General features: G+C 35.4%; 1 protein-coding gene across 1 annotated transcript; it reads right to left on the bottom strand.

Annotated features, from left to right (window-relative positions):
• Positions 1 to 879: 879 nt before the first annotated feature.
• On the bottom strand, positions 880 to 17,501 carry LOC148948441 (E3 ubiquitin-protein ligase ARK2C-like). The gene is made up of 4 exons (XM_089093929.1): positions 17,483 to 17,501; positions 9,355 to 9,483; positions 6,587 to 6,660; positions 880 to 1,226 (listed from the first exon to the last, which is right to left on the bottom strand). Exons 2-4 carry the CDS (start codon positions 9,418 to 9,420, stop codon positions 1,088 to 1,090), a joined length of 279 nt encoding a protein of 92 aa, XP_088950055.1. The 5' UTR covers positions 9,421 to 9,483; positions 17,483 to 17,501; the 3' UTR covers positions 880 to 1,087.
• Positions 17,502 to 22,266: the final 4,765 nt, after the last annotated feature.

Here is a 22,266-nt window from a genome sequence, read left to right as displayed (position 1 = left end):
AATAGGGTGTTCTTATGGTAAAAAATTTAAGCAGACTTTGTTTTTTGTTGTAAAACAGTTCTTTGCAAGGGCAAAACCGGGGGGCGGTAGCCCTCATCGATAAAAGATGCAATAGTTGTTTTTATGGTAAAAAACTACAGCAGACTTCATTTGTGTTGCAAACCAGTTCTTCGCAAGAGCAAACGCGGGGGGTGACCTTAAGAAAAACTTAACCAAAGAGGCTGCAAAAGCGGGGGGTTTGGGGGACGGCAGCCCCCCAACTGTGCCTCCTAATCCCTGTACGTTTTAAGGTTCGACCTTGTAACTCAGCCTCTTTAACTCTTTACAAAACGTAGTTTTTTCAAATAATTTTAAAAAGGGGTCTGCAATTTAGCCACATTTTGGGACCTTACGAAGCAAGATAAATAGCTTAAAAGTGTTTAAGTTGAAAGCTTTGGTTACTGTGTAAATAATAGAGGCCATAGTCTTCTAGGGGTATGGTAATATGTTTACTATTCATTTTCCGGGAGGGTTGCTGATTCGTAGTGCCTCCAATCATGTGGCTTAGGGTTGGGTCAGTGACGTTACTTCGCGGTCAGACGCCATGAGTCTGGGGTCCTTACGGTTCAACAAATTCCCACGTAACATCTAAATTTGAAGTACCAGGTGAGGTGGAAAGCACCTCACCTGTTGCACCACTGCCTGGTCCTGCTGCGGGTCGTAGTAGCATTGATTTTTCTAAGCTTGCTGTATGAGTTGGATTGAACATTAAAGAAAGTACTGTTCAAGGAGCAATAATTTAACCTATTCCAACTTATGGGATAGACACAAAAATTCCTATTTGAAGATGCAAGTCAGGATTACTAGCTAGTCATGTTTGATGATTTCAACATAAACAAGTCCGAGATTTGTAGTGTGTTTAAAATAGAAATTCAAAGGTAAGCTTATATTAGTTTGAAAACAAGACAGAAAATCTACATGTTGCAAAGTAAGAATCACAAATTTTCTTCGCATCTAAATTAAAAGCAAAAAAGTATATGGAATTACAACTCTAAAAATTTAGTCATTTTGGAAACGCTGCACAGAGGTCGGAATCGAAATCCTACGGTCATAATGGTGAAATGCTACGATGAAATCCTACGGTCAACACTGTTTCAATGTCAACGTGACACATCGGACATCGCTTATTGCTTGATAGCCAACGATCAACACAGGTGGTGTGGTATAAGTGCATGCATGGTAAGCGCCTGAAAAAATTGCATAATGAGTTATCATCACAGTCATCATTTAGAGGATCAACTCTCAATGTGGGAAATGTCAATATTCAATCATTAGCATTTTCATGCCAAAATGAATTGTATTTGGGTAGAGAGCCCTTTGTAAGTGATGTCGCATTGCTTTGCAACCCTTTGCTTTGGTTGCTCTAGTGCCTAATTCCTGAGCCCCTTCGTGATTCATGACAAAAAAGTGTTCTTAAACGAATTTGAAATCATTGATAGCTTGAAGTTTTGACACAGATTTTTTACGTATACCGCTGTAACGTTAAAAATTTGTAATTAACTTGAGAAAGGAAAAGCAAAATTTACCCCAAGCACAATACTCGGTTGAAGGAGATATCGTCAGTGTAAGCCGAAGTGAGGAACCCATCGGAAGAAACCTCAAATACCACTTCCTGGAATATTATTATACCAAAGACAAGAGAAATTTCAAAAATAAATTGGAAAATTTAGAGTTTCTTCAAGTCGATTTTCATCCACTTTTTGCATCTGTAGGGATTTTTTTTTAGAAGATAGAGGACACTGTTCATAACTGGGACTGTAAGATAGATTTCAATCTTTCAGAATCTCTATTAAAAAGGATGCCATACACAATTATTTGCACTTTACTGAAGTCGCTTATTTTTAGCTAAAAACATTTTTTATAAGTTTTTCCTATTTAATGTTATAAAGGAAATCGTTTTGCAAAAGCTCTTTTTTCCCTATAAAGTTATGAAACTACAAAATACAATCTTTTCTTCTGAAAATAGTAATATAACTGCCAATTTTGAAATGACAATTTAATCTCCTTATTTTTTTTTCTATACCATTGCCGGCACTGAAAGTGCCATTAGTAGACAGAGTATAGATAGAATTGCGTATTTGTATTGGAGCGCTATCTAATTTAATATTGCAAAATAGAGGGCAGTAAAATATTATGTATAGCAGATTAAATATAATTGATTTACATTATTTCTCTGTCACTGTTTTTGAACCTGAAGAATAAATATTTTTATGGTTACTGATTGAATTTTTGTAATCTAAATTCTAAAAGTTATTTTTGAAATTTGACTAGGTTTGGTTAAACTATAATCTAGGTCATATTTAATTTTTTGAAAAGACAATATGGTGCATTTGTCTAAGCATGAAAGATTTTATTTTAATTATTTCTGTGCCAGAAAGAGTCATAAACAGTACTAAATAGTTTTAGAAACCTCATTTTTAACATGGTGTTTTAAGTTACCATTTTTAGGAAATTTTTCTGCGATCTATTAGCGATCTATTATCTTGTTATGTATTATTACATTACTCTGGCTGTCTTAAAGAACTCCTCATAACAGTTTCTTGGTAGGAAGATATTCATTTCCAAGGAAGTGGGGATCATATAAAAATTGAAAAATTAGCACAACAAAGGAGTTAAATAATTATAGGAAATATAACAAGGGATTTAAAAAAAAAGGCTGAGAAAGTAGCTTTTAAAGCAAAAACAGCATTTCGAATGCAAGAAATGAGTCATAGGATGCTAAAGAAGATACAAAAAAGAAGAAATATTTACAACAAAAGGAAAAATAAATGAAAGAAGCATTCGTAACAAAAATTACTAGTTTGTTTGCATAACTGGTATGACTTACTCAGACTGAACATAGTAAGCTACAACTGCAATTCCCTTGATTAAAAACATAAAAGTAGACTAAAAATTGTCCAAAAAGAATAAAAAGTTTCACTAAGACAGATTCATAATCAATATGGTTAAAAACCTATATCAAGGTAGATTTATACACAGCTTAAAACAAGCAAAACTTACCCTGTTATTCAAAAGAAATTCTTACTATCTTTGCTCATTGGAAAACTAAAGCTTCTGTGGAAGATATTAGAGAATATGAAATCAGCTATAGAAACTAGTCAAAGATCTGGTAGGAAGGAACTGTAAGTATGGAGCAACTATCCCTAATAGTTACCGCAACTCTAAAAAATAAATCCTAATGACAATTATTGCATCAAAAGAATACGTCTTTTATACTGATTTTGAATATATAAAATTCCCTAAGTTGAATTTTACCCATCAGAAGCTAGGATCCTGAAAAATTTGGGGAGTTTTCAAAAAAGGGAGGAAACCCCCCAAGAAGTTAAGCGATTTTAATAAAAATTGTACCATCAGACTCAGCATATCAGTAAAGTCATGCAGTCGAGGTTTCAGGCTCATATCTATAAAAATATTGACGTTTTAATTTTTTCCCGAAAAAAGATCCCGGATGCAATTTATTATTATTTTTCACCAGGAGTAATTGTGTCAAACTAATTGTCCTAGAAAATCAGGATAAGAATAATTTGAAAAGAAACGAAAAGTTCTAATGTCTCTTTTTGGTAACCCAAAAGATAAGACGGCATCTAGCTCCCCTCCCACGCCCATTGAGCCAAAATTTTGAGATAGCCACTTTATTCAACATAGCTTAAAGGCTCAATAGCTATGTCTCTGGAAAAAGTATTACCACTTCAAGACCAGAAATGGGAATTTTACAATCTGATCTTCAGCTGAAAATGCTTTACTTTGATCAGCAAAAAAGATCCGCTTTCTACAGGCAAACTGATATTTTCAGTCAATTCTGATTGCCTTAATACAGGCCTAGACAAGACAGAAGCCACAGGTCACATCTGGTACAATAGTGCAGACACTGAGACCTAGAAGACGTTAAAAAAAAAGTAGGGTATTTACCCCCAACGACTTTGTTACCCTTAATTTGGTTAGTTTGACATGGACTGATATTTTGTCTCCATCATCAGAAACTAAAACGTTAATTTCTAATCTCAGTTCCTTAGATATTATCGCCCCTGATTTCATCTCCTTGAATCCCATCTCTATAAATATAACTTTACAGAATTTTATATCCAAATATCCCATCCCTAATTTGTTTTAGATTTTTTCGCACATCCCCCTTTTTCCATCAGGAACGGACAAATTGGCAGAACTAGAAAATTATCTTATCAGAGGAGAAGGTCTACTGTATGGGGAAGTAGGAACATAATTTCTTGTAGTTATTTGCCCTCAACAAGTTGAGCAATTCCAGCAGATTAATTTAGATTAAATTTTATACTTTGTCACTATCACTAGGCTTTACAAAAGATAAGTGCAGCAAAATTTTACATCTTATAGTCAGTAACGAAAAGAAAATTTTCTTTACTATAGAGCTCCATTCTTCAACGTCAGTTCACAGGAATTTAAGCATGAGCAAAACGTATTTTTCAAAACTTGGGGATCAATTTTTTTAAGTTTTTATTTTTTTATGAAGACTAAAAAAAGTATTTTTAATGAAGATAATCCAAATAGGCAGGGAGAAATGTACAATACCCCATACCCCATCCCCCCAACATTGACTCCCCTTTCCTTGGTGAATAATAACTAGTGATTAATTTTTAGACGTTATTACTTTCGACTAATCGGGGTTGCTCTGTAATAATAAGCAAATTATCATTGGTCAATAGTGTTTATGCCTAAATATTGAAAATTCTTAACCACCGATTATAGCGTTGCCTCTTCATTTACATCCAGCCCTGATTTGTCCAAAGTGATGACGTCCGAAAATTAATTTCAATCTAAACACAAATGTGAACTGGTCTATAAGGGAAGGAAAATTGAGGAAATGTTGGCTATTAATGTTACACGTAAATTTGTCTTTGGCCGCATGAAGTAATTACACGAATTATGTAAATAGTAATGACAGCGATGAAAAGAAGAATTAATATAAATTAATCCATGGATGGTGCCGGACAGTAATTTTCTCAATCGTAGTAAGGTTAAAATTACAGTATTTTCTTTAGCAATGAAGCCGTGAGAATAGTGGAGAGGTCGTTCTCTCTTAGAAACAATGTACATGATTGGCGCGTGGCAAGCTTGGTGGAGCTTTGCCAAACGTTTTGGAAAGACTCTACTGAGCGTTTGGTAACTGTGTAACACACAATGTACACCGGGTGGTGGGAAGTCAGCGTTCCCTCAGCAAATGAAATTTAAAACAAATAGATACAAATATTTATGTTCAACATAGCTTGACTCACGAAATTTATATTTGTTGACCTATTTGTTTTTCCTTCTTATGCAGCAGCTTAATTCATTTCACACTCTAATAATTTTGTTCTGGATTAATTTGTTGTATAGTCTGGGAGCCAAAGTTAAAAATCTGACAAAATAACGATCCGAGGGGTACAAATGATCTGAGAGTGGTTTAAGACTAAATCGACCATTCTGATTACGAATATCTCGGGAATATAAGTGCCAAAGGTGCGCTTGGTAGTTCCCCGTAATTAGGATCGTTATTTTTCTGTTTTACTCAGACTAAGTCCAGCTTTCTATTATAAGATTGTAGTTGTCTCCTTTATACCTTGCCAAAACATTAGGCGATCGTTAATTTACCATCAGAAAAAAAAACAAAAAAACACCTACATTTAGGCTTCCTATGCTGCTGGCCAAGCATAGCAGCTCAGCTTCAAACTGCTTTTACAAGCTTTTCCTTTTACGTTTTATTAAGATACGATTCGTCGAATTTGATTTCGTTTCATTATTTTAATCCGCACAAATAATATTTACAAAACTTCTTGCGATTATTTTTTCTAAATCAGCTACTATCAAGGAACGAGTAAGAAACATTGATGAGCTAAAAGGCAAACCTAATTATACATAAACGAAATACGTTTAGCAATATTTTTTAAGCTATTATTTCGTCAAACTCGTCGTCACTTCCAGAAAGATCGCACGACCCAGCATATGCACAAAGCAAGTCACACTTTCGGATTCTCGCACAGGAACACTTTTCAATGCATATATTTCTACATTTGTAATGGACTGCAACATGGCTTAAAGAAATCGGCCACTGTGACAATGAATTTGTCAGAGGAATAGCCCAAAAAGCGTCACTGGATACCCATCTGAAATTTAGGGATCTAGAACTTTTGGTTCACACTCTGTAGCCAGTAAAATGATTCCCCATATGATTATCTATCTGTGTTTGCCAATCCCAGGCAGTAATTTTGGTCTTTTTTCACGACCTCTACCTAGATGATAGTGTCGAAACTTTGACATTATATTAAAGTATGAAGCGGACTTCGGTTGTCACTAACCCCGAAATAAATGGAATCAGCGTGTTCGAAACCATCGTTTCCAAAAGTCAGATCTCATGTATCAAAATGCTTTTTTACAAATCGTTATTTGACGACTTTTTCAACTTTGGCTCCCTGACTAGTTGGTAAACAATCTTAGTCAGTATTCATGATTACAAATTAATTTGAGAGTTTCACTCGTTAGCAATACGTGGAATGGCGGAAACAGATTTCCGGTCGACATTTAAAAACAAATGACGTACCTAACATTTTCCTCGTCTTTGAAGTAGCAGAGGCAAATTGTGCATTTCTCACCCCCATCCGTGTCTTTTAATGCCTGAAAAATAATGATGATCTTAAAGTACCAAGGACATTGAAAATAAAACCTGATTATTCGAATTTGTTAGGTTGAAACTTACACAACCCTATATAACTAAAAAAATTAGGAAAAATTGGAAAATCTATTTCAATGAAAAGGGACCTCAATATACATTTGTTTAGTATTTGGTGGTGAGAAGAAGGGATGAGGGTATGCAATAAATGAGATATGTGGGTGAAAAATCATCAAAAATAAATTAAAATATTAAACAGCTTAAACAAACAGCTGTAAGAAGGTGTAGTTATGCTTTTGAAGCTGTTGCTGTGCTTGGGAATCAGTAGATTTTTAATGCTTGAATTTTTGGGACGAAAATCTTTATCAAGCTAAACTAATTAGTTTTGCTTGTTTATTTTCAGGGATCAACGTGGTAACACTGAGGAAAATATTGAAACAATCAAAGAACAATCATATAACAACTGATTACAGACTGCTGCAACTTTGTAGTTATAGCAATCCAGTTATAACCAATACAGTATTTTATAGATGTTAAAAGTAAATATCACCATCCAGTAGTGTCTAGAGTTAATCTAAAGCTCAAAGTTTAGGAAGGGTAACTACTTTCTAGGAAGCTATCACGTTGGCAGACTCCAGGAAGAGAGTTCGAGAAAAGCTTCCCAGGAACAGTTAAATACCAATCTGGAGAGTCTACAGGTTTGACAACATAGAATATGGTTGCAATAAACTTAGGACAATAGTTTGTGAAGTCGCTGGTTGTTTCTTAGGGAAAAAAGTTAGAAACATCATTAGAAATAGTAGTGAATATGCAATTTATTTAACAGTGAGGAGAAGAGGCTTGTACAAGAATTATTTGAGTGATAGATCATGTTTAACAATTGGAATGCAAAGAAAGAGGATAAAACACTAGAACGTAATTTAAGGAGGTGTGAAGTGGATATAATTGCTGAAGATCTGGAAGATTCAGCCAAACAGCATAGTAGTAAAATATTGTACTGGCGTGTTAATAAATTGAGAGTGAATAGTTAATCTGGACTTGTCTTAGTTAAAAATAGGAACAGTCCCTAAATTAGTGATCAGGAATGTATTAAAGAGAGATAAGGTGAAGATTTAAGAATATGCTAAATACGTAATAAAGTTGCAGGATAAGATATAGAAAAGAATGAAAAAGCTTGACATTTTCGATATACACGTTTGTTTTGTGAGCAAGAAATAAATATTTGAAGTTTATGAAAATGATTTTGAAAAAAAATATTCCTAGCAATTCTAATTTTTTTTTTTTTTATTAAACCCTTTTAAAACCAAGATGCTAAGAGTGAGTATAGTAATTATAGAGGTATTAGCTTGGTACCTCTAGGAGGCAAATTACTTAACATGATGATACTTTTTAGACTTAGAGATGCTCTAGATGAAATTTTAAGAGAAGAACAACGTGGTTTTAGGAAAGAGGCAACATGTACTGACCTATTTTTCACTTTTAGATTAATGATTGGGAAGGATCATTAATAATTGGGAATGATCATTTATATGGATCATTTTGATGGACTTGGTCCTATGGAGCACAACAAAGGTGAAGAGAGAACCTGCAACCATTTGGGGATGTAAAATTCTCCTAAACTTGGTTTATGTGGATGATTTAAGCATCATAGATGAAAACATTGGCAAAATAAATAAAACTTTTAGATGTTTTGCGGGTTCAGGGTGCAAGAATAGATTTTAAAAGTGTTGAGAAGACTTAGTCGCTAAGAATAGGAATAAGCGAAGGTGATGAGGTGATGTTGGGTAGCAAGAAGATCGATCAAGTGGAGAGCTTCACTTACTTAGGTGGTATTATTAGTAAGGACGGTGGATGAAGTGAATATTTTAAAAGGGAATAGCCAAGGCCCTTGGTATTCTTTCACAGTTGGAAAAAGTTGGGAAGGATAGGAAGATAAGTTTACAAACCAAGATTAGAATATGAGAAGCTATAGTGGTGACAGTGGTCAAGTATGGTTCTGAACTGTGGGTGCTCCGAAAGACAGGGGAGGATTTGCTAGATATTTTCCAGAGAAATTGCCCATGGATTTTTTAGGGTAAGTGCCTGAAGGCGGTATCTCAAAGAACAAGCCGTACGAAAAAATGGTTCAATCTCACTTTCAAAGGTTACAATCAGAAAAATGGGTTTGACAGATTGCCAAAAATCATCCTTGTCCGCCGACTATCTCGGGGCAAACGAGAAGCAGGTCATCCTTAAATGGGGTGGCAGGTTGGTCGTAAGGAAAAAAATAAGGGAAAGAGGAACTACTTCGAAGAGTGTAAAGAGGGAGGCTAAGGATAGATTGAAGGAGGATCGTATGTAGTTGTGTTGGCCTTTGGTGGCTTGATGCTAAAGTGAATTATTAGTAGTAGTAGCAGTAATAGTATTTATATATACATATATATATATATATGTATGTATATATATATATATATATATATATATATATATATATATATATATACATATATATATATATATGTATGTATATATTATTACTATATTATATTAGTGTTATAGTAATTGCTAATTGAATTTCTTAGTAACTACTTAGTAGTAAGCTATTGCAATTGCTAATCTTATGAATTAAAATTCATGTTGAAAAAAAAGAGCAAAAAACGAATAATAAGAGCGGTGAAAGACGTTAGTTTTTTAGTTTAAGTATGACCTTTTTTACTTACCTTTTTATACTTATGGGCCAAAGTTGTTCTCTCTATTACTGACTCTAATACACCCAAAGATGACATATTGTCTGGAAATATGCCAATACTGCTGCTACTAAATTTCAGTGTACACAGGACAACAAGGCCTTGAAAAGTCACAAATGAAAATTCAGGGATAATCAGTGTCAAAACAAAACAAATAAAATTCAAATTAGAAAAAATACAAAAATAATACTAAAATATAGGCAAAGAAAATAAGTATAAGTCAGCTATACAAACCAAAAACAATGGGTCTGTAATTTATTATTAATTTTCTATTCTTTAATTTAGAAAAGCGCTCCAAAAATGTATTTTGAAGACGAGTTTAAAAGTTTTTAGTCTTCTCTAAGACAAAAAGTTTTCAGTCTGCTCTAACATTAATGAGTCTTTAGTCATATCTAATACAAAAAATAGTCTCTTGTAGGATTTGAACCTGAATTACTAATGTCAACAGGTGTATTCCTACCACTATTCTATCAAATCTTGTATATTATTGTTTTTACAATTTTTGTGTGGCCAATCACCCGTTTATGTTGTTTTATTTACACAAGGGAAAGTGTATAAGAGAGGGAAATTCTGATGCACCATTATTACTCATAACAACTGAATAGGATATCATGATTCATTACTCTAAGAAGATTAATAAGATGTCAAGTTTTAGTCCCATGTGACAATACCTCATCTGGTATTTCATTTATTTATCCAAGCAAGTTAATATTTTTGTTAAAAATCCTCTGTGTCTCATTTGGCAACCATGTTCTTCAGTACCCAGGTCAGGCCTATTTGAATAAACATTCTAGGAATCAGATTGCTAGTTTCTGTTTCAGTACCCATGGGAAGCAGGTTGATAATTTTGGTGTTTATGAAAACCCAAAACAATGACGTAGATGGCCTGATAGTATTTCTTTGTTTACAGGACACTAGTGGGATCACTAATCGCTACAATTGGTATGCGAGGAAAACAGGTCAATAATGTATCATAGGCAGCGCAATAGCGCTGCCTAAGTAAAGAACGACGTGGGCACAATGTATTTTATTTTTTTTTGCGGTCTTAGACCAGGGCACTTCGTATCGAAGGAGTTGTCCTAGAAACTTCGAAAAGGGCTCATTCGATTGGAAATTGAAGAGTCTAGTGCCCTTTTTAATAGTGGAAAGTGATTGGAGGGCAGCTAGCCCCCCCCCACCATGCCCATAATTCTCCCAAACACATCCAATAAAAATTTCGAGATAGCCATTTTGTTCAGCGTAGTTGATTTCCAGATAGAAGATATATTTTTGAGGAGGACACTCCCCCCCAAACCTCAGGGTAAGGGTTTTAAGTTATGCCCTGGGGGCATATAAGAACGATGTTGGCACAATGTATTATTTATTATTTCATTCCTTTAGAGCAGGGCACTTCGTATCGAAGAAGTTGTCGTAGAAACTTCAAAAAGGGCTTATTCAATTGAAAATTGGAGTGGTTTGTGCCCTTTCTAATAGTCGAAAGTGATTGGAAGGCATCTAACACCCCTTCCAAGCCCACCATTTTCCGAAACACATTCAATCAAAATTTTCAGATAGCCACCTTGTTCAGCGTAGTTGATTTCCAGGTAGAAATTATATTTTTGAGGAGGAAACTCCCCCACAGCCTTCAGGGCAAGGGTTGTAAGTTATGCCCTGGGGCCATATAAGGTTTTTATAGTAGGTGTTGTCGTAGAAACTTAGAAAAAGTCTCATTCGATTGGAAATTCAAAGGGCTAATACCAATTTTAATATGCGAAAGTGATTGGAGGAATAGCCAGTTTATTTTGGGATAACCATTTTATTCAACGTAGTTTTAAGTCCTGGAAATTAGGTCTTTGAGGATGGCACCTCCCCCCCCCCCACCCACAACCCTCAGGGCCAAGCTTGTAAGTTATGCCCTGAGCGCAAAAAAGGTTTTTATAGAACGCGTTGTCGTAGAAACTTCAAAAAGAGCTCATTCGATTGGAAATTGAGATGACTAGTGCCCTTTTTAATAGTCGAAAGGGAAGGGAAGGCACCTAACACCCCTTCAACGCCCACCATTTCCCCAAACACATCCAATCAAAATTTTTAGATAGCCATTTTGTTCCACGCAGTTTAAAGTTGAGGAAATTATACCTTAGAGCAGGACACCACAGTCTTCAGGACATGGTTTATAAGTTATGCCCATGGGGAATATAAGTTTTTATTAAAACCTTTGTCGTAGAAAATTGAAAAAGGGCTCATTCGATTGGAAATTCAAAGGGCTAGTACCCTTTTTAATAGTCAAAAGTGATTTGAGGGCAACTAGCCCCCCCATGCCCACCATTCGCCCAAACACATCCAATAAAAATTTTGAGATAGCTATTTTGTTCAGCGTAGTTGATTTCCCGGTTTATATAGAAAGTTGTTGTAGAAATTTCAAAAAGGGCTCATTTGATTGGAAATTGAAATTGCCCTTTTTAATAGTCGAAAGTGAGTGGAGAGTAATTAACCCCCCTCTCATGCCCGCCATTTCCCCAAAAACATTCAATCACAGGTTATAGACAGCCATTTTGTACGATGTAGTTGAAAGTTCTGGAGATTATATATTTAAGTATGGCAAACCCCCCAGAGCCACCAGCGCACAGGTTGTAAGTTATGCCCTAGGGGCATTTAAGGTTTTCAGAGATAGCGTTTTCGTAAAAACTTCAAAGGGGCTCATTTGATGCGAAATTGAAAGGGCTAGTGCCTTTTTTAATAGTTGAAAGTGATTGGAGAACGACTAACGACCCTCTCACGCCCAACATTTCTCTAAACACATCCAATCAACATTTTGAGATAGTTATTTTGTTTAACGTAGTTGAAAGTTCTGGAAATTAGGTCTTAGAGGGTGACAACCACCCTAACAGCCCTTAGGGCCAGGGTTGTAACTTATGCCCTGGGGGTATATAAGGTGTTTTTAGAAAGCGTTGTAATAGAAACTCAAAAAGAGCTCATTCGATTGGAAATCAAAACGCCTAGTGCCCTTTTTAACAGTCGAAAGTGATTGGAAAACTTGACATTTTTATTGTAAAGATTGATGTGGGTATTATGCATTATTTTTTATATTTTTTTGTTGTTGTTTAGACCAGGGCACTTCGTATCGAAGGAGTTGCCGTTTATCACAAATCAGGATCGATAAATAAATGAAACCCAAAACGAACAGAAATTAAAATAAATAACCGAGTCAAACTCAAAACGTGCAGAAATTAACATAAGTTGGGCTCAAAACCCCTATACCTTCCCAAGGCCAGAACATAATTTGCACTTTACCAAAAAATACAAATGAATGTGCATTGTCAGTTTAATATACATATACTGATATTTAGTAACCAAATTGTTAATATTATTTGATTTATTAAAGTTATAAAAGTAAAAACATTTATACTTTTCTCAGTAAAGTGCAAATTATGTTCTGGCCTTGGGAAGGCATAGGGGTTTTGAGCCCAACTAATTTCTGCTCGTTTTGAGCTGCTCGTTTTGGGTCTCATTTACTTATCGATGCTGATTTGTGGTAGTTTCACGCTTGGTAGATTATTTGATTTTATTTTTGCTCATTTTTTTTTAATGGAGTTCGTTACTTTTCTTTCGAAAAACTTTACTTTTCTTTTAATAATACCGAGATTCAACTAACTAGACAGGTTCTGGTGGTAAGGGATGACAGATTGCCCAGGACCGTGCTTGTCAGGTAACTGTTTAGGGACAAACAAATATATGGTCGCCCCCAAATGGTATGGGAGGATTTCGTAAGGAAAGATTTAAGGGCAAAGGGAACTTCTTTGGAGAGTGTAAAGAGGAAATCTTTGAATAGATTGGGATGGAGGAGAAGCGTGCGTAGCTGTGTTGGCCTCTGGCGGCTTGGTACTGCAGTGAATTATTAGCAGTAAATTAGCAGTAATAGTTGTAATTTGATTCAATCCGATTATTTCCTAGAATTTTCTGATTAGCAGACAAATTCTACAAACAAATCTGATTGGCTCAAACTAGTGCTAGCTAACTCTCGGTATTCGTAAAATCTCATTGAGAATGGGCCTCATGGGTCACAAAGTTAGCATGCGCTAGCCCGAGTTTAGATTCAAATAGCACCGACCCGGGTATTGAAGCCCCGGTTTTAGCAACAACTCTAAAGGTTACGATTTTGAAATGCATCATTCGGAAGATAAAAATCCAAAATTGGAATTGGAGTCGGCTTGTTTCAACACAATAGACGTAAAAGCTATCAAGCTTTCATAATCTTTTGTTTTTATTTGGTGTCACTCGCCCTTTCAAATCAGTCCGGAAATATAAGAAATTCCACTGACAATGACGTTGGGAAAAAAAATTAAATTACTTCCTCTAAACAAGACTTGAGCGTTTTTCTCGGATCAATTACCATCCTTTTTATTGTTAGTTTAAGTCGGGCTTGATCACGCACTAATCTCGTTTCTTTGCACGAATTATCAGACCTGACTAAATTTACGGCTGATTTTTCTATCTATTCTGGCCTCACATATTTTCTAATCAAAATGCTCATAACTAATTGAATCCATTAATTCTTTTTTTCAATTATAGCCTCACTCAAATATCTTAAGGATAAGCAAATCCCACGAAAGTTCTGCGATTTCTATATATCCATTACCAAGGTTCTAGGCGATTACCCCCCCATCCCCCGGTGATTAATCCTCCGGAAAATACCCCCCCCCACCCCCTCCCCGTGGAAAATAAGGCTTTCCAAATTTGAGGATTTTATTTGACTTTTGTTTTTTTTTATTTTCCGTAGGTGGAAGGAATTTTGGTACTTGTGAATTATACGCCACTCACTCAAGTTTACGCTGTGTAATCTCCATGAACATACCGGTTTTTTCGTTAGTTTCTTGTTTACTTTAGAATTAAATTTGGGCTATAGTTTTGCACATTAAAAGGGGGGGGGGGGGTAAAGTAAAGCGGGTCTGCATGCAAAATTTTTTTGGTAAAATTATTCTGCATATTATATAGATAGATATATAAGTGTATTTTAAAGCCAAATGTAGGGCCATGAACACAGTAAAATAACATAAACGAAAGGCACAAATAACATAAACTATGATCAGTGATCATCATAAAACACTTAAATGAAACACTATATTAATCCAATAATAGTACTTAATGCTTGGAAAAACGGTCATTGAAAAAAAAACATTACATTTACTTAATACCGGGTTGTTGTTTTTTTTTTTTTTTTTTTTTAGTTTACAAAATTTCCAGATACCTCGCTATTCTTCTGTAGTTTTTTAGTGACCATATATCTAGAAAGAATTGTTTTTGACTTCAAACTGTCCAGATACTTTACCCCCCCCCCCCGGTAAATACCCTCCCCCCGGAAAATAACCCCCTCCCCCGTGGAAAAGAAGGCTTTCCAAACTTGAAAATTTTATTTGAGTTTTATTTTTTAATTTCTGTAGGGGGAAAGAGTTTTGGTACTTGTGTATTACGGGCAACTCACTCAAGTTTACGCTGTGCGAGGCTCGGGAACAAAACCTGTTGTTCGTTAATTTTTTTCAGCTTAGCGTGAGACAAGACAAAGACAAGTGACAGAATATATGGGAAATATATAATTTGGGTTATATATTTGCAAATAGGGGGGGGGTATAGTATTTGGATAGGTTGAAGTCATAAAACAATTCTTTCTAGGTATATGGGTCACTAAAAAATTAAAGAAGAATAGTGAGGTATCTGGAATTTTTTTTAACTAAAAAAAAAAAAAAAAAAAAAAAAAAAAAAAAAAAAAAAATCCCAGTATAAAGTAAATGTAATGTTTCATTTAAGTGTTTTTCTGAGTGTTAAGTGTTTTTGTTTTGTTTTTTCAATGACTGTTTTTCCAAGTATTAAGTACTATTATAAGGTTAATGTAGCGTTTCATTTAAGTGATTTATGATGATAGCTGATCCAAGTTTATGTTACTTGTGCCTTTCATTTATGTTATTTTACTGTGTTCATGACCCTATATTTGGCTTTAAATTACACTTATCTATCTATCTGTCTAATATGCAGAATAATTGTACCAAACACATTTTGGATGCAGACCCATATATACTTACCCTCCCCCCCCCCCTAATGTGCAAATCTATAGCTCAAATTTATTTCTTAAGTAACGAAGAAACCAACAAGAAAACCGGTGTGTTCTCGAATTTTACACAGCGTAAGCTTGAGTGAGTGGCACATAATACACAAGTACCGAAATTCTTTCCCCAACGGAAATTAAAAAAATAAAACTCAAATTAAATTCTCAAATTTGGAAAGTCTTATTTTTCACGGTGGGGGGGGGGGGGGTATTTTCCGGAGGGGGGGGGTTACCGGGGGGTATTTTTCGTGTGGGGTATTTTCTACGGGAGAGTATTTTCTAGGGGGGTATTTTCAACGGGGGTTATTTTCAGGGGGGATTTTCTGCGGGGGTATTTTCCGTGGGGGGTATTTTCAAGGAGAGTAATTGCTGGGGGGGGGGGTAAACGCCGGCCACCCACTTTCCTTTGTCTTGTCTCACGCTAAGCTGAAAGAAACTAAGGAAAAGAACCGTTTCTGCAATGCATCAATGAATGAACAATTTGAGTGGTCAGGGATATATCATACAAGTACCCATCTATATATTAGAGAAGTAAAATAAGAAGGGAGGGGTCTTCAGGCCCACCCCCTTCCATGTTAACATATTTTAACAGTTTTATTTTGAATGTTGAGTAATGTTCATACAGTTTGGTTTCTTTTTTCTTTCTTTTTTTAACGTTGCCCCACCCCGAATTAAATTCTTTGTATGTGTATATATTGTATGTAGCATGGCTTTATTTAAAGAGACTCCTTAAATAGAAAAAATTATATTAACTAAAAATTTTACTAGTTGTTTTTTGGCACTAATCAACTGCTTATTGGTCATATTCGGCTCTAAATCTTATTATTACTCGAATTCGTTATGAGCATCCGACAAATATTTATCGTTACGATAAGACAAAAAGCATAGGTTCACTCTGATTACCTGAAGAAAAAAAGGCATGGGACATAGCAATTGAAAAATAGCCACGTTCAGAGCTGTATATCTATCAGTGGTAGTTCTGGCCTCTCTTACACCCAGACCAAAATCTTGATTAGCACCCACTCCCCGTCTTCTAAAATTTTCAGGCCAAATTTTAAAAAAAATTTTCACTTAATAACAAGATTTTCCGTCTATTTGAATCTGACTTTTCTTACTTTAGCCTCTACAAAACTATTAATTATCTTGTATTAATTATCTCGTTAGGAACGGTAATGAAGATATAGAAAAAATTAAAATTTCAGATTTTGTTTGCTTATACTTACTGCCAACTGCGAACTGCGCCCTCTACTTTGTTTTAATAAAAATAAGATTTCAAGAATTACAAAATGATTATAATCGTTATAAATTTTGAAAACTTTCAAATTGATAAATTTTAACATTTGAAATTTTATACCCCAAAAATTTCTGTGCCCGGGGCAAATACCCCCTCTGCCCCCTCCCTAAAGCTGCCTCTGATATTTATCTGAAATTGGCTCTCTGATTAGGCTATTTAATCAAAACCATCTATTGTCTCCTTTAAGCAAAGATTATACAGTTTTATAAAACCTTGTGAAAAAAGATTACTGCTATACAGGTCAACGAAAACACCCTGGGGCCCTGTTTATAAATAAAAGCTGGAGCTAATAGAGCGATCCGCCCTATGAGAGCCTCATATAAGTTTTTTCCAATTAAAATAAATACGAATAGAAAAGGGAAAGAATCTAAAACACAGTAAAAATCATAGCGTGATTATTTTTATGTATAGGCAACAATGTGCCCTCAGTACAAATGAAGATGAAAAGCGAAAATCAAAATAATAAAGAAGTAAAGTAAACGTGGACCCGAAAGGAGTAAAGCGAAACAAAAAGATACAAATTAAAATAATATATATATATATATATATATATATATATATATATATATATATATATATATATATATATATATATATATATATATATATATATATATATATATATATATATATATATATATATATATATATATATATATATATGTGTGTGTGTGTTTATAACTACTCCTGTCTAAATACAAAGTAGTCGAATTATAGCAAAAGATACATACAGACGAGTTAGTCCATTCAAAGCCAGAACACAACTGAAATGAAAAAACAAAAAAAGTATTAACTTTGTTTGGAGATAATCCTCTTATTCGTATTTATTGCAAAATCTTGTCTACCTGTTGTGTTAGTTGGTTTAAACCAAAACCAACTGTTGTGCTGTATATTTAAACCAAAATACGCGCCTTAATAATCATTCTTAAAAATAAGGTAAAAAATACTGTCAATAGGGGGGTGTCATGCATTTCTATTTCTTACCAAATCTGCAGAATATTTGTTTCTACAATGTCTCTCCTCCATTGTGCAAAATAATTACCGTTTGAAATCACTGTCGACTCTTAAGACTGCTTAAAATGGGCTGGGGTAATTGGAAAGATGTTCTGCCAAGGCAGTCTAAAATTTTGAAAGACTTTTAAATTTAGGAGCTTTGTCAATCAAAGTTTTGGAGTGTCACGTCCTGCCACGCCTGGCAGAGCTCCTCCACTCCACCCCTGTTTGTTCCACGCATGACACACTTCTCACCACAAGCAACCTAATATAAATTATTTTTTAAATAGGGGCAGCGGGTTGAAAAAAATCTAGTACAGAAAAAATGTCGATGTATCGGTCACCAAAAATATCGATGTATCGGTCATTAGAAATGTTATGGGCGCCCTGTATACGATAGAGAAAAAAAGCTATTTTAGTCTTTCTGTGAGAGACTTATACGAGTTTTTTTTCAAATAAAAATAATAAGGTTAGCAAAGAACAGAGTCCAAGACGAATGGAAATCAAAGGAAAAAAATATAGCATGGATGTTTCACCTGTATAATCAACAAGGCTGCCTTAGCTGGAAAAAAGGAACACTGAAATAAAGCGACAAGAAACTAGAATGTGTGTATGTATACGTGTGAATGTGTACGTATGTGAATAACACAAGTGGTGGGCTTTTTAATGAACAATTTTATTAGAAAACAACGTCAATCCCCTAAAAACTCATGAATAAATGTAGATAGATGTTAGTGGAACATTTTTAACTTCTTGCTAATGCAAGGGGGGGTTGACACTTAAATGATTTCTTCCACGAAAATATTCAAATCAAATCAATAAGTCAAATTTGTTATGGGAAAATCAGTAGTGGGGGGGGTCCAGTTTCTACGACACACATACGAACTACTCCTTTCTTCCATATTTTCAAGAAGAATGTTTAACGGCGATTTCCTCCTTTGGCGACCTGGTGTCGGAATTTTAGGCGAAATTCCCGCCCAGGCAAGACTTGGTACGACCAGGTGTCACAATTTTAGGCGGAATTCCCAGGTGTTTCAACTACTAGGAATGTGGTCCGTATAATACACAAGTTCCTAGCCCTCTGACGTCCCTGTTTCTATGCAAATTCCCCCCTGGCAAGATTAGGCATGTGGGGAGGGGGGCAAGATTCGGCATGTCCAGGCAAGATTCGCCACTTCTAGCCAATATTTCGAGGACACATCTTGTTTCTAGGCAAAATTATGTCTAGACACACCCCGGGTTGCTGAACTCCCCCGCCTTGTTAATAGGCAAAATCATGTCTAGACACACCCCGGGTTGCTGAACTCCCCTGCCTTGTTACTAGGCAAAATCATGTTTAGACACACCCGGGTTGCTGAACTCCCCTACCTTCTTACTAGGCAAAATCATGTCTAGACACCCCCCCATGTGCTAGAAATCCCCTATGTTGTTTCTATGCAAAATCATGTCTAGAAACGTTCCCAGGTGGCTGAAACCCCCTGCAATGCCTTTCTAGGCAAAACATACTTCGCCAAAACATGCTATATATAGATCGGGTAACGACATTTCCCTATCTGTCTCTTTCAAAAAGTTGACAAGTACACGAGCATCTTAAACAATGGATAATACCTATGAAAAAGTAAGTCCCTTTTCTCACTCTACCCCCCCCCCCCCAAAAAAAAAAAAAAAATCTTTATACTCTGCTTTGTTTCAAAATATACTCTGTTTTCTACTGTGTAACCCATCCCCCCTACCATTTACCGCCATTTAATTCTTTCGAAAATAAAATTTTTCTTTTTGCTAATAACTTTCGTTTTTCTGCAATCTTCCACTTATGCCTTAGGATAGAATCCATCAAATGTGTCAAAATCTATCGCGCGTGCTATATCTAAAATCGGGCATCTGTTGTGAAAGGGGTGCGTTTGTTCCACTCTCACAGGAGGGTTTGCTATTAATTAATAAAGCTTACGGAAGGTGATCCATTTACATAATTCTAACCTGTCTGGAAGATGAGAACGAATTGTCTGCAAAATTAATGCCTAATACAGATATGTTAGGCCTTGAAATTGCGTGTATAAGGATGGACAATAAAAATATATATTTTCTAGACAAAAAATCTAGTTTTTAAACAGCTTATTGCATATAAATGGTAAAAGCTCACATGCGTGACTAGGCTACATGTAAATTATTCTCTAGCATTTTCCATTCCTGCGTATAAAGAAACGATTGCGTATTATTTCTATTTCACGCTTTCTTGAAAAAAGGAGGGGGAGACTTGCTTTTGGAACCTATTATTTTTTGTAATGCATTTCTAGCTTATAGGGAGAACATTGTATGTGGGTTATTAGTTGATGTTATACAATTTGGCACCGGGATTCTATCAAAACCTTAAGCGGGTTTTATAGGAAAACTAAGTTTCACCTTCCTGGAAAGGAAGGGGTGGGGTCTACTTAAATGCTCTTATTTTTCGAAGTCATGGATTGTATCTGCTCTTTAGGCTTAAGAGGCTTTCATAAAAATCCTACTTTCACTAATTTCTTTTCTTCCCTAACATTACTATCATATACTAAATTTTCCTTTCTTTTCAGAATTTCCCTGCCCTCACCCCTGCCAACAAGCGAGCCAGAGTGGGCGAGGCCACACCGGTGCAGAGTCTGGTGATGGCTGGCACTTCCACCTTTCCAAAACCTCGTAGGAGAAATGCAAGTCCATCTGCACTCCGCGAGCAAGGCGAGAATGGGATCATCTCTGCCCAAGCTCCAAGCCATCGAGATACCACGCTCCCGACCCAAGATCCCAATCATCGACCTGCTACGCTCCTGACCCAAGCTCCCAACCATCGAGCTTCCACGCTCCCGACCCAAGCTACCACGAAGCCGACCCAAGCTACCACCCATCGAGTTGCCATGTTCCCGAACCAAGCCCCAAGCCATCGAGCTGCCACGCTGCCATCTCATGCTCCCAGCCATCGAGCTGCCTGGCTGTCGTCTCATGCCCCCAGCCATCGACCTGCCATGGTGTCCTGTCAATTTGCCGCACCGACTGCACAATTCCGAAACATCACGGAACATTATGGTCTAGCAGGACCATCCAGGGGGCACACTCTAGCGTTGCCAGAATCTGAAGAAGTGACTAAATTTTTTTCAATCTAATGAAGCTATTTTTTAAGCTCTTAGAGAGCCTTTTACTCTTTACTTTTTTCTTTTCACTTTTTTTCATGTTATAGAAACATCTAACTATTTTTTTCAACTTTTTTAGGCATTTCCTTTTACCATTTTTCAACACAGTAAAAGCTTGTCAGCGATTTTAAAAGATATTTTTCGCTATTTTTTCAACCTAATAATATTTTTCACTAATTTCTAGTTTACTGTTATAGAGCCTTTCATCTCGCCATTTCAAGCTAATACTGCAATTTTTACCTGTCAAGGAAACTACACTTTTCTAATCTTTCCTATCATCTCATTTCTCTGTGCTGTGGAAATATCTTGCTATTTGTTTCAACTTTCTTAAGCATTTCTTTTCGCCATTTTTCAATACAGCAAAAGCTTGTCAGCGATATTAAAAGACATTTTTTGCTATTTTTTAACCTAATAATATTTTTCACTAATTTCTAGTTTACTGTTAGAGAGCCTTTCATATCGTCATTTCAAACTAATAATGTAATTTTTACTTGTCAAAGATACTACACTTTTCTAATCTTTCCTATCATCTCATTACTCTGTGCTATGGAAATATCTAACTCTTTTTTTTCATCTTTTTCAGACATTACTTTTCGCCATTTTTCAACACAGTAAAAGCTTGTCAGCAATATTAAAAGACATTTTCGCTATTTTTTTAACCTAATAATATTTTTGTCTAATTTTTAGTTTACTGTTAGAGACCCTTTCATCTCGCCATTTCAAGCTAATAATGCAATTTTTACCTTTCAAAGAAACTACACTTTTCTAATCTTTCCTATCATCTCATTTTTCTGTACTATGGAAATATCTAACAGTTTCTCAACTTTTGTTAGGTCTTTCTTTTCCTACCATATATTTCCTACATAGTAAAGACATTTCCCACGCGTCTTTAATCCCTTGAAGGGGATTTTCAACCTAATACAAGCTAGTCAAAGACAATAAAAAGTTTTTTCGCTAGAATATTAAAATCCCCCCTCACCCCTTATTTTAAATTTCTCCGCACCCTCAGAAATAAGCTTGTTTTTGGGCATTTTCGGCTTTGTAAGGAAACTTTTATATGTATAGATTTTCACTAGAATATTATAGTTTTCGCCTTGTTTTAAAGACTTGGAAATAAGACTGTTTTTTTCAACTTTTTTAGGCATTTCTTTTCGCCATTTTTCAACACAGTAAAAGCTTTGTCAGAGACACTAAAATGCATTTTTGCTATTTTTCAAACCTAATAATAATATTTTTCACTAATTTCTAGTTTACTGTTCGAGAGCCTTTCATCTCGACATTTCAAGCTAATAATGCTATTTTTCGCTAAAATATTAAAGTTTCTGAATACATTCCTGCCTGCTTAGTTTTAAAAAACAATGGCT

The sequence above is a fragment of the Artemia sp. Qi Xiang Cuo genome, chromosome 9 (assembly GCF_049724085.1).
Source record: "Artemia sp. Qi Xiang Cuo chromosome 9, ASM4972408v1, whole genome shotgun sequence".
Taxonomy (NCBI): domain Eukaryota; kingdom Metazoa; phylum Arthropoda; class Branchiopoda; order Anostraca; family Artemiidae; genus Artemia; species Artemia sp. Qi Xiang Cuo.
Note: the sequence above shows the minus strand (reverse complement) of the source record. Positions and strands in the feature narration are given on the sequence as shown.